General features: G+C 35.4%; 1 protein-coding gene across 2 annotated transcripts in view; it reads left to right on the forward strand.

Moving 5' to 3' along the window:
* The window catches only part of LOC106069445 (neuronal acetylcholine receptor subunit alpha-10-like), a 211,818-nt gene that overhangs the window by 55,481 nt on the left and 136,734 nt on the right, over nucleotides 1-19,603 (forward strand). For both annotated transcript variants that reach the window (XM_056005376.1, XM_056005384.1), the window contains exon 2: nucleotides 1,879-2,328. In XM_056005376.1, the coding sequence (XP_055861351.1) occupies nucleotides 2,280-2,328 (49 nt within the window). In that variant the 5' untranslated portion in view covers nucleotides 1,879-2,279. The remainder of the gene's footprint in view (nucleotides 1-1,878; nucleotides 2,329-19,603) is intronic.

Genomic DNA, 19,603 nt, shown 5'->3' on the forward strand with positions numbered 1-19,603 from the left:
TGAAAAGCAAGGTAAAAATGTTGGAGGTCCAGAACTGTATGTACGTAACGAAACAAAAGTGAACAGCTTTCAAAGGAATGCCGCGAGTTAATTCGGCGCATGAAATAATCTTCCAGAATACTACAGTCAGGTGAAGAAGTTGGCATTTGGATTGATTTGACTATCTTGGTTCAACATATTTGCGCGAGCAAGCGTTCTCTTGCATGAATAGAATTAAAAGTAAAGTAAGAAGCAAACTAACAAATGAAAATTTAGAGTCGTGTTGGAAACTAGAAACAAGTTATGAGTCAAATTTATACAAACTTTCTAAAACCAAAGCCATCGCTCCAATTAAGTTTGTTTTGCTCAATTGTTTGTTATTGAAGTTAGTGTTGCATGTAAATTTGTAACATCTTTATTTGTTACCGAAATAAAAAATAGCTATCTAACAGTGACATATATCTAATTTGTTGTGAGAAACACTACTTATATATGAATCAAATTATATATAGTTGTATTTTTCATAACAAAAATTGTGTGCGTACTATTTATTTTTGGCAAGGAGAAAATGTTGTGGCCCTTTAAAAAATATAAATTTTGTAAATTATAATTTTGGCTCTTTCGACTCAAAAGGTTGCCGACCCCTTGGCTACCTTCTAGTGTTGGCCTTTCGCCTGTAGTATTGGATTTCGTTATTTGAGTGTTACCTCTGTTTGACTTAGCTGCAGTATACACAGCGCTGAAGCGCCTAACAATACCCTTTTCAAAATACATAGTGTATCAGCACTTCCTTCCTTCTGTACACCAGATACACCAAATGGTATTTATCGTTACCCACCTAAGATGAAAATTTCCATTGATCACTTCGATCATATTCTAGTTTAATTGACGTCCCGATTTATAACAGGAAATAAAAGGAAATTTCTATACTTCAAGATGGTTATCCCTAATTGTTTGAAACTTGTATCCAAAGTGCAGACAGGTCACGTTGTAGATAATAGCTGGACGTGATCTATAGAAGCTCATTCCAAAGTTGTCAGTTGAATGCATCATTTCATTCTTCACTTCCTCAGCCCTCAGACTCACCTCGTTGTCTTTTGTCTTCCCCTTTAATCTATCAACGTTTCCCTCAGGATTGATTCGTTCTTTTTATTTGTTGCCTACGTCCAATGTGAAATGTTATGTTTATCAATTGTAAATGTGCCATGTTTTACTTATTACTTGTAAATGTAAAATGTGATGTTGATGTCCTCGGTTTAATCTATCTATCTATCTATCTATCTATCTATCTATCTATCTATCTATCTATCTATCTATCTATCTATCTACCTATCTATCTATCTATCTATCTATCTATCTATCTATCTATCTATCTATCTATCTATCTATCTATCTATCTATCTATCTATCTATCTATCCGTCTGTCTGTCTGTCTGTCTATCTATCTATCTATCTATCTATCTATCTATCTATCTATCTATCTATCTATCTATCTATCTATCTATCTATCTATCTAATCTCTTTTTTTTATGTTCATCACAGTCCGATTGCATTTATTGTAAGATTGAATCCTATACTAGAAATTAGCTTAGGTAAGCAGTATTTGTAAATTTACAATCGGATCTGTTGATATATATAGATATGAAGAATAAAAAATTATGCTTTTTGTATTATAGTGATGTGCGCTGCATCTCTCATTACACTCTCTCACTCTCTCTCTCTCTCTCTCTCTCTCTCTCCTTTTCACACACACGTGGACACTCGAGCTGATATACACAAAATACTTACACACACTCACAGACATATATATTCTCCCTGTCTCTCTCACTCCACGGTAGATCTAAATGATCAATAGGCTCACTGAATATTGAACACAAATAAAATCCTTCTCTCTTTCAGATCTGACAAAGCCGTCCACCAGGACAGAATGCAGGTGTTCCTCGTGCTTCGCGGGACTTCAAAGCCAGGCAGGCATATACTAATGGAGAACGGGACATAGCGGGGCGCTGGGCATTACGTCTATTTATGCAACTTGCTCACGCTTCGTCCTTCACTTCATGCCACCCCTCCCCACCCCCGCCACCAATCGTCTCTTTGTGGCTTTCAACGTGGCAAGAATCCCCCCCCCCTCCCCCCGTCAAGAAGACGCACCACTGCTGCCCACCAAGCTCACACTGATTGACGTCGATATTAACGCAATTTCTGGCAAGTTCTGGCGCGAAAATTTGTCTTGAGTGCCTGACGAGAAGCTGCTGGAATGTTGTGGGCAAGATGAACGGATCTCAAAGTACGCAATCATCATGGCTGACGGGTTAAGCCTCGTTCTGATAATGCTCACTTCATGCACAGGTGAGTCATGTTGCTCATTCTTATCAAGGGGAACAATAGAAGTTCTGCAGCAATCACAAACAAACAGAAACGTTAGGACGGGGGCTGACTCTTACACAAACAGAACACAGGCTGTTTCCATATCCACTTTTTAAATTGTCATTTTAGTAGAAATGAATGTCATATAATTTTTTTTATTCTTCTGCCCAGAATGAGGTTAATATCCAAGTTAAACATGGCAGTCTTAGCAATAATCCAAATATCTGGTATTATATTAAACTGCTCACACACACATATAAATATATATATATATACAGACACACACATATATATACATACATACATACATATTACATATATATATATATATATATATATATATATATATATATATACATGGGCGGACTGGGTATCAAAATCGGCCTGGACATTACCATATAAACCGGCCCACAAATGGCATATCCTATTTTTTCTGGGGGGGGGGGGGATTTTTTTACCACACTCGCAATTTATATATATATATATTAGTGTGTGTGTATATGTAATTAATCTTCATTACATTCTGATCTTTCATTCTTTCAAACGTTTTTTCTACCCTAGAATACTCTATTCCTATAATTAGTGGAAAGACAGTACACACCGCCAAAGGGCAGCTAGAAAGTCCGGGGGAGCGCTGTGAGCTTCTCTCAGTGGGGTCGGGGCTTGGCCCCGGAACCAAGCATTATTTCTGTTATTTTAAGCTTTAAAAATGCGTATTCTGAGGTATCTACAGTGCAATGGTAAAATGCTATAATTTTTGTACTGGAGGAAGAAGGGAAACCACAAAGCCCCTTTTGGTTACGCTCATGAAATTTGGAAACTGTAGTTTGCTTACTTTGGCTGCACTGGGGCAGTAAGTAAAGTTTCCCTTTCAGACAATGAGGCCTGAGGCAAGTGATGGTTTGAAGACCCTCCCCTCCCGGCTACGCCCATGTGTTATATTATAGGTGTAAGCCTAATTCTCTACAAAATATATAAAGTTTGATAACGCATCAAAAACTGGATGTATTCATTCGTAGCATTACATAATGTATTCTATTTATACATGTATGTAGTCTGAAAACTATTAACAATAGCCTACAATAGCAGCCTAATGAGTTTGAAGCTTTTTGTTATTACCGGTACTTATAGATTACAGACGTTTCTTCAGAAAATAAGATTGTTCCATCTTACGCATTTCATGTGTCAATCTAGTCATGCATGTTGATCTGTGACTTAAAATATGCTAAATCATTGGTTTTCCTGGCTGACTCAGGCAACCCATTCCATTAAAAGATAAGAGAAAGCAGAACAGTTAGAGAGGTACTTACTTAATGTGAAAAGCTCTTGTTTCCTCCTAGTACATTCTCAAAATATATACCATGAATATACCATGACCCATTATTTAAAATATAAATTTCCTTTCATTAAATATCCGATGTGACGGCGCTATATAAATTATTGTAATTATTGTAATAATTTTCATCATTAATGACTTCATACTATAATAGTATAAAAATTGATATAGATCTAGATCTAGATTTATTAAATAATTTTTTTAAAGCCTTAAGTGTAGTATTTATAGAGACTTACTTTTTCTTTTCAAATCGCAGAAAGTAGAGCTTTATACCCACATTGAGCTGTGAATAAGTTGGGTGGTTTGCAATTTCGCTGCCGTGTGTATGTATTAAAGTTAATTTATATTACGTATTGTTAAAGAGCTAATTGTCGCGCATATCTTTTTTTTTCTGCGTTATATCAATGTTTTCTAACTTAACCTCTGTCATCCCTCTTTTTGATTAAATTTCATTGGAACCATTAAAAGACGGGGAAGGGAAGGAGCAAAAAAAAATGGGAATGCCATCAAAGGCCCATGCCGACCAGCAAAATGATAAGGCCAAACACAACCTCGAAGACATCAAAGCAGTCCATGCCGCTCGTGCATTGCAGAAAGTACGGTCTAACGTTTTGCAAATGATAATACGTACAGTGTATAGTGTTTTTTTTTCCTTTTTCTATTCTTGTTGAATTTCAAACAAAATTAATTGTAATAAGAATTAAAAAAAAAAACAACAACAACAAAAAAAAAAAAAGAAAAAAAAAAAACAAGAAAACATGTTTGGGACTTTATGTCTTGCTGCTGTCTTTTTTTTTTAAAGTTGTCTTCATTGAATTTTTTTTTCTTTGGTCGCGACCAGACCGGCCCATTTGGTACCGGCCCACCGGGCATTTGCCCGTTTGCCCATATAGCCAGTCCGCCCCTGTATCTATATTATAAAGTAGAATGTGAGGGGTATGTATGTATGTATGTATGTATGTTACTTATAGACATCAAAACCGCTTGACCAATCTTGATAAAACTAGGCAGGAATGTTCCTTGGGTACCAACTTAGACCGTAGTGTATGAATTGTAGCCCTAAAACAAACTTAAGACCCTCAAAAAAAAATAAAGTTGTCCGACTCTATTACAGCTATAGTATTTTATGGATCTAGGCCATGTCTACAATGTTGACATAAGAAAAGATAGAAAGGATTTAGACCTAGATCTAATTTTAAGAAATACACTTTGCGCAGATAGTTTTTTACTTTGACACGTGAAAATACAAAAGAAGATTCATTGATTTCATTATATAATAAAATTAACCTTCAATTTTGTGTTTCAAAAGCATTTTTTACATAAATTAGTTCCTGATATCTGTGACTACAGATTTCCCAACGAACATTAATTCATTAGACAGTACCGTAATGAATCGCGTACTAAATATTAATTCGTTTAATTGTTTACTTTATAATCCCATCCCTAGATCTAAAACTCTAATTCAACTCTAAGATGATAAAACTTCTCTTCGCACAGATAGTTTTATACTTTAACACATAAACATATTAATTAAAGTCCATTCATTTCATATTTTGATCAAATAAACATTCAAATTTGGTTTTCTAAAGCTACATTCATCTGCGAAAGCTGCGAAGCCGAGTTGAGATAGGCCTAGATCTATATTCATTCATGAATCGCGTACTAAAAATTATTTCGTTTAATTGTTCACTTTATAATCCCATTCATTTAACAAAGCTATCGCTCTTTTCGTTTTTAATAGATAAGAATGTATCGACTTGGGGTAAACCGATTTTCGCAAAACTAATTTTATTTTCGTAGCGAAAGAGAAATAACGTGAAAGGATCATTAGCTACGTTTAACATACATCTAAATCCAATCCACTAGATTATTCAAAAGCATCTTTTACATAAATTAGTTCCTGATATCTGTGTGACTACAGATTTCCTGGCGAACATTCTTTCATTAGACATTACCAAATGGTTACACATCTCTCTACTGAGTCTATTCCTAGGCCTAGGTCTAAAACTCTTATTGAACTCTAAGATGATAAAATTTCTTTTCGCAAAGATAGTTTTATGCTTTAACACATAAACATACTAATTATTGTCCATTCATTTCATATTTTAATCAAATTAACATTCAAATTTGTTTTTCTAATTTTTAATACATTAGTTCGCTGTTCGCTAAAGCTGCGTAGCCGTGTTGAAATAGGCCTATATTCATTCATGAAAAAAAGTTCACGCATGCTCAGCACAGAATGAACTCTATAAAAGCCAATTTTTAACTCTAGATTAGTGTAGATTTAGATCTATGTCTACCTCAAAATCTACTTTATACTTTATACACATGAACATACAAAATTTAGTCTATTCATCTCAAATTTTAATCAAATATATGTAGGCCTACAAGCAAATGTTTTAATTTGAAAAAAAAAAAAATAGATTTAAGCCTATTAGCTATTTTGATTTGATAGCTTCATTCAAACTATTTTTACATTGACACATTCGCTTTACTTATTACATTATTATTTCGTTTAATTGTTTACAAAACACTCTCAGTGACTATATCGAAAGTAATGCGCAAATAAAGACCCGCGGGTCGCGGGTAACATATGTCTAGTATATCTATATTATAAAGTAGAATGTGTGGTGTATGTATGTATGTTACTTATAGACATCAAAACCGCTTGACCAATCTTGATAAAACTAGGCAGGAATGTTCCTTGGGTACCAACTTAGACCGTAGTGTATGAATTGTAGCCCTAAAACAAACTTAAGACCCTCAAAAAAAAATAAAGTTGTCCGACTCTATTACAGCTATAGTATTTTATGGATCTAGGCCATGTCTACAATGTTGACATAAGAAAAGATAGAAAGGATTTAGACCTAGATCTAATTTTAAGAAATACACTTTGCGCAGATAGTTTTTTACTTTGACACGTGAAAATACAAAAGAAGATTCATTGATTTCATTATATAATAAAATTAACCTTCAATTTTGTGTTTCAAAAGCATTTTTTACATAAATTAGTTCCTGATATCTGTGACTACAGATTTCTCAACGAACATTAATTCATTAGACAGTACCGTAATGAATCGCGTACTAAATATTAATTCGTTTAATTGTTTACTTTATAATCCCATCCCTAGATCTAAAACTCTAATTCAACTCTAAGATGATAAAACTTCTCTTCGCACAGATAGTTTTATACTTTAACACATAAACATATTAATTAAAGTCCATTCATTTCATATTTTGATCAAATAAACATTCAAATTTGGTTTTCTAAAGCTACATTCGTCTACGAAAGCTGCGAAGCCGAGTTAAAGGCCTAGATCTATATTCATTCACGAATCGCGTACTAAAAATTATTTCGTTTAATTGTTCACTTTATAATCCCATTCATTTAACAAAGCTATCGCTCTTTTCGTTTTTAATAGATATGAATGTATCGGCTTCGGGTAATCCCATTTTCGCAAACCTAATTTTATTTTCGTAGCGAAAGAGAAAAAACTTGAAAGGATCATTAGTTAAGTTTAACATACATCTAAATCCAATCCACTAGATTAGTAAACACAAACTTAGGCCCGCAGGCCGCGGGTAATGTCTGGCGAACATCCTTTCATTAGACATTACCAAATGGTTACACATTAACAGTGATTAACACATCTCTCTACTGAGTCTATTCCTAGGCCTAGGTCTAAAACTCTTATTGAACTCTAAGATGATAAAACTTCTTTTCGCAAAGATAGTTTTATGCTTTAACACATAAACATACTAATTATTGTCCATTCATTTCATATTTTAATCAAATTAGCATTAAAAATTGTTTTTGCTAATGCATTTTTAATACATTCGTTCGCTGTTCGCTAAATAAAGCTGCGCAGACGTGTTGAGATATGCCTATATTCATTCATGAAAAAAGGTCACGCATGCGCAACACGGAATGAACTCTATACAAGCCTCTAGATTAGTGTAGATTTAGATCTATGTCTACCTAAATATCTACTTTATACTGTAACGCATGAACATACAAAATTAAGTCTATTCGTCTCAAATTTTAATCAAATATATGTAGGCCTACAAGCAAATGTTTTAATTTGAACAAATGGATTTAAGCCTATTAGCTATTCTGATTTGATAGCTTCATTCACACTATTTTTACATTGACACATTCGCTTTACTTATTACATTATTATTTCGTTTAATTGTTTACAAAACACTCTCAGTGACTATATCGACAGTAATGCGCAAATAAAGACCTGCGGGTCGCGGGTAACATATGTCTAGTATATATATATATATATATATATATATATATATATTATACTGCATAAGTCAGAGCGAGTCTTAATACTTTTGTGTGTTTGAATATTCGTTTAGCATTATTCTACTTGGAATCTTAGGGGACAAAGGAAAGATTTGTGCTGCTCCTAACTCTGGTAATTTTAACCATTGCTAATTGAATGTCGCATAAAAAAGTCGCACTTTGAGTTTAAAAAGTACTTGCTTAATACTTGCGATAAAGTAAAAAAGTCTATCAGATCGTCAAGTCACTTCGCTTCCATGGCATGCGACTCGAGTTTGTATCGTTGATATGGTATTCAACGTATTCTGTCGCCTTGTAAGTTGACTAACAGCCTGGACATTTCCGTCACGTGATTAAGAAGCTAGTGACGACACTCGCCCGAGCTCTCAAAGTAGAACTGAAATGTCCAATGAATTGGTGAATTTAAAGCATGTAACTTAATTGCTACCTCAACAATGTCATATTCATTTGCTAATATGTTGTTTGTAAAATATTTAACAATACAGCAGGGGTCGATTTACTTTCTAGCCAAAACCTCCCGCTGGACAACTACTGATTGCAGCGGGTAGGGTATGAACCTGGGACCATCTAGACGACTGAACGACAGTTCAGCGAGCATACCACATGACCAGATGAAATGATAACTACAATATCACTATGTAGACATGCGAACCTAAAATATCTAGAATATATATATAATAAAACACAGCAATCAGATATAACAATCAGTCGAAATAATCAGACATTTAGAAAGAAGTTTTGTAGGGAAAACCTTGTTGGTTTGGTCAATGTCCGACCACTCAAGTGTAGCTATCTAGCTCTACGAGATCTTGACTGGCCATCTTCAGGGTTAATCTCACGCTTGGAATCATTTTATTCTAGCTCTTAAAGCCACAAGCTCATTCGTTCACATATACAAACACACACACACGCTGACAAACTCAAAGCTATGAATTTTGTTTTCTCTTTAGAAGAGGGCAAACTGAACTGAACTGCGATATAATTATTTCGTAGTCTAAGCCTCCAGTGCAATCGTTGGGTAGAGATGTATTTATTAATTGAAAGATCAACCGAAGGAATATATAGATTGCGTGGGTGTGTGAGAGAGATAGGCAGAGAGAGAGAGAGAGGGGAAGGTAGACAGAAAGAGAGAGAGGTGCGAGAGGTGGGCGAGAGAGAGAAATAGAAATAAGGAGAGTGTGAGAAAGAAGTAGAGAGAGACAGAGCGGGAGAGAGGGAAAAAAGAGTGGCTGAAGAGAGAGGAAGGGAGAGAGAAAGAGTTAGAGAGAGAGAGAGAGAGTGAAAGAGTTAGAAAGAAAGAGAGAGAAATGATCCAGCCAATAGAAGATTTGTAAAAGCATATGTATGAAATGAGAATTGTAAAATATAATTTGAAAGTATTAAATTATAGAGAACGTAAAATAATAAAAAAATAATTAAGAAAAGAAATAACAAGAAAAGAGAAAAAAAAAGAGTGAAAGAGAAGGAGAATTTATAATTGAAAATATGAAAGACCTTTTGATAAAATAACATCGCAAGCATTCAAATAACGGATGCACTCAGATTATGTTATTACAGCTTTCAATATTTGCTTACTATCACATGTGGCCGATCAGTCCTGGCTCAGCTGTATCACGTCTGCCAGTGATAACCTTCTTCAGGACGGGCACTCTAGGAAAATAAAACATCATCACGAGTTATGGGCCGTTCTCAGGAAGTACACGTTTGGTGACGCCTAGAGCATCACGGGTAATGGGAAGGGCTATAGAACAGCATGGCTCATCAGAACGACTGAGCGGCTAATGCACCAAATGTGTAGGCGGACATAGTTATGTCTTTATGACCAGTTCGTAAGTAACATTTAAAAAGAAAAGAGATTTAACGCTAAACTCTGGTGTCAGTTGAAAGTTTCTTAGAGCACGGAAATTAAATAGCGGCAAGTCATCGAGGTATAAAAACATAAACCTAGACACTAAAATAGAACGCTAGAGAGAGAGAAAGAGAAAACAAGTATGGGAGAGAAAGAGGATGAAAGAGGGAGAGAGAAAGGAAGGAGTAAATAAAAGAAGAAGGGAAAACAAAAGAGAGAAAGAAATGTAGAGTGAAGAGAGGCAAAGAGAGAACGAACAAAAAGAGACAAAGAAAGTGATAACGAAAACGAAAGGTAAGAAGGAGGTCATGAAGAGAGAGAGAGAGGGAAAGAGAAAAAATTCACGCAAAAATAGAGAGAATGAATAAAAGATAGAGAGAATGAATAAAAGATAGAGAGAATGAATAAAAGATAGAGAGAATGAATAAAAGATAGAGAGAATGAATAAAAGATAGAGAGAATCGCAGTAGTGAAGAAAGGAAAAGGAGGAGAGTATGAGCGAGAAAGTGCAAAAGAAGAGAGAGAGAAACAGAGAGAAACGGTGAGACTGAGAGAGAGACACAGAGAGAGACACACTGAGAAAGAAAAGAGAGACAGAGACAGAAAAACAGACAGGGAGACAGCGAGAGAGACATAGAAAGAGAGAGAGACAGAGAAAAGCGAGAAAATTATATACCCCTTCCCCTCCCCGCCCAACTGGTCCACATAAGTGATCGGCCCTAACATACAGTCAATGCTATCATCAAACTTGGGTTTCAACATGTAATACAAATATTTCCAATCGTTATTAATGTTATTCTACAAATTAATAAACATCATTGATTAAAAAAATAATACAATTTCAATGTAAATTTTTGTTAAAAAAGAATTTTTTTTCCCATATGACTTCTTTTGTTTTGTTACACACATTTCTTAAAAGCTTTTTTCTTCACAATGATAATGAAAAAGACAGAAATAGATTGACATTTAGTCTGCGATGGAAGCTGTGCCAATTATAGTCCCTGACCAATCACTGCTCTATAAAAATAAATATAGTCCCTGACCAATATATAAAAATAAAACCAGGCTTATTAACAAGCTCATGACACTTTGATGTCTTACTTACACAGCTAAATAAGTACGTAGTTTAACATTTGACATTTAGCAAACAGGCTTTTTTTTTTTAAAGTGTATTTGCAATCGATAATATCAGTGATGCCCAACCTTATTCATCCTGCGGGCCATTTATATTTCCGACACTCGTATCGCGGGCCACATGACCGATAAGGTACAAAAACGAAATGAAATGGACTTGAAACTATTTGATTGGAAACTTACATTAATGATTAGACATTGGAAGTTTTTCTTTTTTAACGCGTCGGAAAGTGGCTTCATTTCTCTACTTAAAATGTGAGCAACATGGTCGCTAGTTTTACCACCAACTCATTTTCTTGTCTCTTTTTCACAACTTTCCCCATCAACCCTCCAATCTCTAGAAGTAGTTAAACAATCTTTTATTTGCGGCTCATACCAAGAGTGTCGTCATATTTGTTCATAATACTGTTATACATGGGGTTGTTTTTTTAAACAGCCACATTTTATTTACAAATCAAATATGTTGGCATATTATCGTGTTTCAATAGCAAAGATCCGTTCACTTGTCCTGGTAAATTCTACATTTAGAGTCCCATGTCGTAAACGAAAAATGATAAAGGTCATGTTACAAACCTAGCAGAGAAACGTGAGAGCCCAAACATTTGTAAAAATATTTCAACCTTTTTTTATGAAGGGGGTATTGTCTACAATTTGTGCTGACGTTTCAGCGGGCCTGATAGAACCACGTCGCGGGCCGGATCTGGCCCGCGGGCCGTACTTTGGGCACCACTGGATAATATCATGATAAATGTAAGACTTCACTTTAAATAATCTGTCTGTCCTTTTTTCGGAATGAGCGTTTGAGTGTCTGTGTTTATGTATAAGTAAATTCCAAAGGTGTTTTTTCGAGACAAAAACAAATTAAAAGGACAAAATGTCAGTACAGTTGGGAGAGAGATTAGAGTTATGGAGTGTGTGTGTTTCCAATGAAGAAAGAAAGCGATTGGTTTGTTGTTGGTGTTGAATGATAAAACCACGCACTGGTCTGTCATCATTCATGTTCACGGTTTGGTTGTTGAAAGATCAGAGACGCCAGAGAGTGTTTTTGATACTGACTTAGAGTTTTGTGTAAATATCAATTCAATTCCTTAGTTTTAGATCTAGCTGAATCTGTGTATATTTTTAATAAGCGTCATATTGAGCTTTGTTCACAATAGAAGTTGTTTTTTCAAATTATCTAAAGTTTATTTTTACTAAAAATGTATTTCATCTACATCGGTCTAGTTGTAATACCCAATCAGAACTACTTTGAAGCAACAGAGTATTAAAAGTGTATGTGTGTGTGTGAGGGTCGGTAAAAAGTATATTTCTATCATGAATGGCGCCCCAGTCGGTGTTGTCCAGCCCACCTAATGAAGCCACGGAGCTTCTCTTCTACTCGACGAGTTTTTACGTTGCAGCAGCCGCCAACACGCGCTTCTATGGCCCCTAGGCAAAACAAAGTTTGGGAACCTCTGGTCTAGATGTACACTTTTTTATTAAGCTCCCCAAAAACTAGAACATGAAATTATCAAGGTCATTTTCCAATCTGTGTATTTATTCTCGCGCTAGGGCGTGCGTGCGTGCGTGTGTGTGTGTGTGTGTGTGTGTGTGTGTGTGTGTGTTAGCAAAAGGAAAGAGTATGTCGGGATGCTTTTAGTTCTCGTGAACTGATTTTTTTCCCCCAAGCCATAATAGTGCTCAGCCAAAACAGGGTCTATTTCCCAGTCTACATTTCGGAAAGAAAGCTGTAAGCTGATTTTCGGAAACAAAAATCAATCAATGTAATTGAACATCCTATCCAAATAGATGTAACCTCTTCTCAGCTACGTCATGGGACGTATAAAGATGAGGGAGTGTGCGCTCAATTAGACCTCACTCTGCCTCCTTTCGCAAGATCTTTAAGTGTTTAGCATTATGGGTGAGCTTTATTCAGGAACCAGAACTCAGAATTTAACAACCACAGTGTAAAGTTCAGTCCCTTGTAAATGTATGTAACGGATTTCATTTTTTTAAAACTGTGCACTCCGATGACCCGAAAGGTCAATGTACATACTTCGTATTCACCCCGAGAATTTCTCCGATTCATATTTTCATCTGCACCTGCATTTGACTGATGTCTTTGTATGCATTTAATATTGTGGCCTTGACTGGCATAGAGTAGTTTATTATAAATCAAATTAAGCCATTTTTTTAAATATTTTTGAAAGTAAAGTTCTGGACAGAAACGTGACCTTCCTCCGTCGTGTTCTCTTAGTTCAGCGCTCATCTTCGATATAAGATTCACATAATGCATTATTAATATTTATATAGACCGAAACGCTTTCCAAAAGCGATGAAAAAATTTGCAAGATAGTTAAAATATTATATAATGACTGCGTTTTAAAATGACTGTTTACTCATATTTTATGCCCTTCTAACTGTCGTCTCGAAGTTCCAGAGTTCGAATCCCACTCCTTTCCATCATCTGCCGTTCTGCAAAGGTCTGGACTATGACGTAATAATCCTTATTTCTAAACGAACATCCGAAACGTCTTACTAGAAAGTTTTTATCCGATTATAGATCTAGTAACTAGAAGCATGTATTCAGATATGATTATAGATCTAGTAACTAGAAGCATGTATTCAGATATGATTATAGATCTAGTAACTAGAAGCATGTATTCAGATATGATTATTAGCCAGGATTTTTTTCTCCCCCCCCCCGCCCCCCCCTCGCGAAAAAAAAAAATTTACATGTATTTATGTGTGTGTGTGTGTGTGTACATAATCTTTATTACATTCTGACCCTTGATTCTTTCAGAAGACGTTTATTGTGCCCTAGAATAGGTTCTTCCTGGAGTTAGCACTATTTCTGGTATTGAAAGCCAACAAAATGCATATTCTGAGGTATCAACCCTGCATTTTCCTGCTATTAAAAAGTTTTATTTTAAAAACCTAATGTGATATTCTTACTGACTTAGACCTTCTCGCGAAGTTCGGCGCATTTGCCGTCTAGCTGCTTGCACAAAAATCTGTCACTGGTAATGTCACCTGCTCTGAGGACCTCCATGAATGTGTGGCGCCAAGTTGTAGTAAGATTTCATCGCAACTTTTCTTATGCGTAATTCATTTTGTCGGAGAACATGTCCCGCAAACCTCATGCGAAGCTCAGTCACAATCTTACTAAGGTGTCCACTCACAATTCGGCATAGGATTTCCTTGATTTAGACCCGATCTCTATAACTGACTCCTAAAATCTGTCTTAGCCATCTTTGTTGAGCCACATTTAGTGTTTTTCAATTTCGGCAGATGACTATTCACTGCACTTTATTAATGGAGCCCCGCCACTGGTAGAAATATGTAACCTCTCTTGAATACGCTCTTAAGTGACTGTAGTTTGCTTTAGATTTTATATCGAAAAGAGAAGTTTTATCGTCAAAATAATCTGTTAGGGGTTTTAAACTAAAAAAAATCTTTGGAGTTTTTTCTTTTTAAAATTCAAAACCCCATTTAGCTACGGTAAAAGAATTTAGTAACTGTAGTTTGCTTTAGAATAATATTGAAGATAGAGGTTTTCCACCTCAAAAAGCTCTGTAGGGGGATTTTAAACTCAAAACCATCTGGAGGGGTTTTAAACTTTAAAAAAAAAGCCATCTGTGGAGGAGGGGTTTAAACTCAATACCCCCAATTGGATTGGCTACGCTCAAATAAATTTAGGGCGTAATTTGCTTTTTTTATATTGAAAAGGTAATGTTTTAGCATCAAACACCTCTTGGCAACGCTCATAGCATTTTGATTGCACTGAAGATAAATTTTTTAGCTTCAAACCCCGCTGGCGGGAGGTTTTAACTTAAAACCCTTTTGGCTACGCTTCATAGATTTTAGAGTGAGTAATTTGCTTTTTTTTATAATGAAGAGGTTATTTTTTAACTTCAAACTCCACTGGAGGGCAGTTTAAACTCAAACCCCCCATGACTACACTCATAACATTTTGAGTGTATTATTTGCTTTGTTTTTATTATCCGGGGTCTTAAACTCGAACCCCCCTGGTAGGGGGTTTTAAACTCAAAACCCCCTTGGTTGTGCTGGGGCAAGTGATTGTTTAGTATTAAAATCTCACCTAAAATAAACAAAATCAAAACAGAACAACAGTCACTATATTCCGATCCCCCCACCCCTGCGGGCAGGGGGGGGGGGGGATTTCATTTCGGGGAGGTCGGGGGGGGGGGGGTTGAACCACAAGCCAACCCCTGGCTGCGCCCATGATTATTGATCTAGTAAATAGAAGCATGTATTCAGATATGATTATAGATCTAGTTAATAAAAACATGTATTCAGATATAATTATAGATCTAGTAACTAGAAGCATGTATTCAGATATGATTATAGATCTAGTTAGTAGAAACATGTATTCAGATATGATTATAGATCTAGTAACTAGAAGCATGTATTTAGATATGATTATAGATCTAATTAGTAGATACATGTATTCAGATATGATTATAGATCTAGTTAGTAGAAGCATGTATTTAGATATGATTATAGATCTAGTTAGTAGAAACATGTATTCAGATATGATTATAGATCTAGTAACTAGAAGCATGTATTTAGATATAATTATAGATCTAGTTAGTAGAAGCATGTATTGAGATATGATTATAGATCTAGTTAGTAGAAACATGTATTCAGATATAGCCTAATTATAGATCTAGTTAGTAGAAACATGTATTCAGATATAATTATAGATCTAGTTAGTAGAAACATGTATTCAGATATGATTATAGATTTAGTAACTAGAAGCATGTATTTAGATATGATTATAGATCTAGTTAATAAAACATGTATTCAGATATAATTATAGATCTAGTAACTAAAAGCATGTATTTAGATATGATTATAGATCTAGTTAGTAGAAACATGTAGGCCCTATTCAGATATAATTATAGATCTAGTAACTAGAAGCATGTATTCAGATATTATTATAGATCTAGTTAGTAGAAACATGTATTCAGATATAATTATAGATCTAGTAACTAGAAGCATGTATTTAGATATGATTATAGATCTAGTTAGTAGAAACATGTATTCATATATAATTATAGATCTAGTAACTAGAAGCATGTATTTAGATATGATTATAGATCTAGTTAGTAGAAACATGTATTCAGATATGATTATAGATCTAGTAACTAGAAGCATGTATTTAGATATAATTATAGATCTAGTTAGTAGAAACATTTATTGAGATATAATTATAGATCTATTTAGTAGAAGCATGTATTGAGATATGATTATAGATCTAGTTAGTAGAAACATGTATTCAGATATGATTATAGATCTAGTTAGTAGAAACATGTATTCAGATATGATTATAGATCTAGTTAGTAGAAGCATGTATTCAGATATGATTATTATTGATTATAAATCTAGTTAGTAGAAACATATATTCAGATATAATTATAGATTTAGTTACTAGAAACATGTATTCAGATCTGATTATAGATCTAGTTAGTAGTAACATGTTTTCAGATCTGATTATAGATCTAGTTAGTAGAAGCATGTATTTAGATATAATTATAGATCTAGTTAGTAGAAACATGTATTCAGATATAATTATAGATCTAGTTAGTAGAAACATGTTTTCAGATATCATGCTATAGGTGATTGAATTAATGACGAGTTAAAACTAGGTTGTGTTGTATTTAAAATGCACATTTCTTGATCACTCTCGGGACTAAAACATCTTTATACTCCATCCCTCACTGCGTAACTACCGGTGGTGGACTTAAAATCTATGCATTTTAGATACCAAACCAAATCGAGTCCGGATCCTTTAGGCCTAAATAACTGACTGATTCGATTATATGTTCTGAGTAAAAAGACCATTAAGATACTTGAGGATTCGGTCCGAATAAGAGATCGATCCGATTAACTTGTGTTCCGATTAATTGGAATCGAGTTTATGCAATACTTCTAATAAGATTCACTTAATTTTCGATGGTGAAGTTTGATGACAATTTTTAAAGATAGTTCATGATATCAATTAACATTACAGTAACAGAATCATAATAAGTATCACTTAGATCAAACGACAGCATCACAGAAGAAATAAAAAAAAAAAAAAGTAAAACGCCAATAGAGCCAGATATCTCAAATGGACAGGGCTCTAATGAAAAGGATATAACTTTATCTTTTACAAAGTAACTTCACTTTGTCTCAATCGCGCGAAGGCCTCTTTTTTTTTACGTCCTTGTTTGATAATATGATTTGAAAGTTTCCCTGAGACAGAAGCTGTGGAAATTTAGTCCGCAATAAACTCGGAGTTAAGAGTTAAGATGGCCGGAAGACGAAGTTTGCACGTCGAGGATCAAGCGAGAAACAAACAATTCTCGTTAACGGGGTCAAATCTCGTACTTTATCGAATCATCAATTATCCGGACGAGATGACGGCGGGATAGTAGGCCGAGTGACTTTCCAGACTAAGGCTCTGGAGAGGGAGCGCTTTGCTATTTCCCTAGCGGTTAGTTTTTGGGGCTTTTCAGAAAACTTCAAAGACAATATTTTAAGACATCGATTTATCATAGGCAAGAGGTTTCTCGACCCATTACCTCCCCTGTACAGCAGGATGACGTCTCGTACATTTCTTCCACATCCCAGTTAAGACAGCACTAGAGGACCAAGTTAACATCATTCATTAGCGACATTAATGGTAAACCACATACTCTTAAGAACACACACACACACACGCACACACCCACACACACACTCTGTGACAATGACAAACACTCGCTCATAGACTCACACACACACTTTACACAATCACTTCCTCTCTTACATATACGCTACACACATTCCCACACAATTACTAACACACATACACACACTCTAATAAATATTCTCAAACATATACTAACACCCACTCCCACACGAACTTCACACCCACTCCCTTCAACGACGCCATAGTAATATTTTAATGGCATTTAAAAAAAAATAAACAGAAACAACCACAACCTAACATTGGGCTAATCAATACGTCGAGTGGCTTGATTCTGTTTCTGCAGATTGTACATGTCGTTTAACCTAGTACAGTGGTGTGTGTGGCCGCATGGCTGCGACGAGGCCACCTAACAAGGGGGCTCAAGTTCGAATTCCGACTCGAGCAAAGTTGTGTTTATTTAGCACCTAAAGGCAGAACTGAAACCTTTTCCCGTATTCCCCCCCCCCCCCCCCTTTCCTCTGGTCCACAAAAGAGATTGGACCATTGCGCACTGAGCATGCTATAAGTAGGGAATATGCGCTACATAAAAGCAAATTAAAAATAATAATACTAGTTTCACGGACTAATCATGTACCATTCCTAATGCGATATTTGGATATTTTTAGTATAAGTATCAGGTCAATTTTCTTCACGTTCTATGACGTATCAATAAAAAATAATGACTATTCTTTAGAAGTCGTCTGCAGTAAACAAGAAAACTCAAGTCTGCTCCAGTAGATTCTGGCTTGCGTCCTTGTCTGTGCGATGTTTCAATGATGTCTTGAAAGAAAATCTTGGCTAGCGAATCTCGTTGGACATTTCTGTGTCCGAACCATTACATTTTTTTGTCTACAATAGATTTTTGTCTACAATAGATTTTTTGTCTACAATAGATTTTTTCAAACTTTTAATGCTAGCAAATTCTTTCTCCTGGCGTCTATAAAGTCTTTTTCTCCCAGTGAGATGAATCAACGTAAAAAGTGAATGTAAAAAGGGTTAAGCGCGAACCGATGTGTAATGGTATCTGGCATTCATCCTGTTCAAAAAAAGTTTCAGGTCTAATAAATGAGGAGGCAGCACCTCCAAAATCATTATGCGAGGGACATACAAGGTATTACAAAAATCGTAGCGTCGCTACGTCTTAGATAAGCGTGACCGTAGTAAGACCTACATCGTATTAAGTAAGAGCTCTTGTCGCGATGTACAACCATTTAGGCTATTCTGATACAGGAAAGTCGATTAGAATCACGTTAGCGGAGACATTGTGAAATGCGTTCTTCAAAGAGCTTTGACTCAATATTTTTGCACACGCCTTTCTTAACAGAAGATGAAACAAAGCATCTTACTTAAAATATTTGGATTACATTTTATTTTAATGTCATTTTACTCAATTGTCTTTACAAAAAAAAAATTGTTTAGCCCATTTAAAAATCAATTTATTGGGTTCGCCCTTTCAACTCGGCCCCTTTTCTTCAGACAGGACGGCGTCCTCCCCACTCCTTCGAAGGAACGTTGCACCCCTATAGGAGGACGCGCCCCACATTTTGAGAAACGCTGGTCTACAGGGTATTCATCTATTCTAGACCCACTGGACATGCAGCCTTTTAAACTTTTTTTTTCTAAAATTGTATTGTACTGCATTCTTCCGAATAATTTACTATCAAAGTTCGACTTCTTCCTGCGTTCACAGTTTTTTTTTTTTGTTTTGTTTCACTATGAATCCATTGTTTTCGAGTCGGAAGATGAGTGTAGTATTTCACATATCCATATATGACATATATAATATACATATTAAATCTAACGAAATCTTACATTACCTATGCCTAACCTGTGACCGCAGCTTTGTATCAAAGATTGGCCTCTTTAGTCACACAAGAAGTTGCGAAGGGAGAGGAGAAGAGAAGAGGC

The sequence above is a fragment of the Biomphalaria glabrata genome, chromosome 1 (genome assembly GCF_947242115.1).
Source record: "Biomphalaria glabrata chromosome 1, xgBioGlab47.1, whole genome shotgun sequence".
NCBI classification, from domain to species: domain Eukaryota; kingdom Metazoa; phylum Mollusca; class Gastropoda; family Planorbidae; genus Biomphalaria; species Biomphalaria glabrata.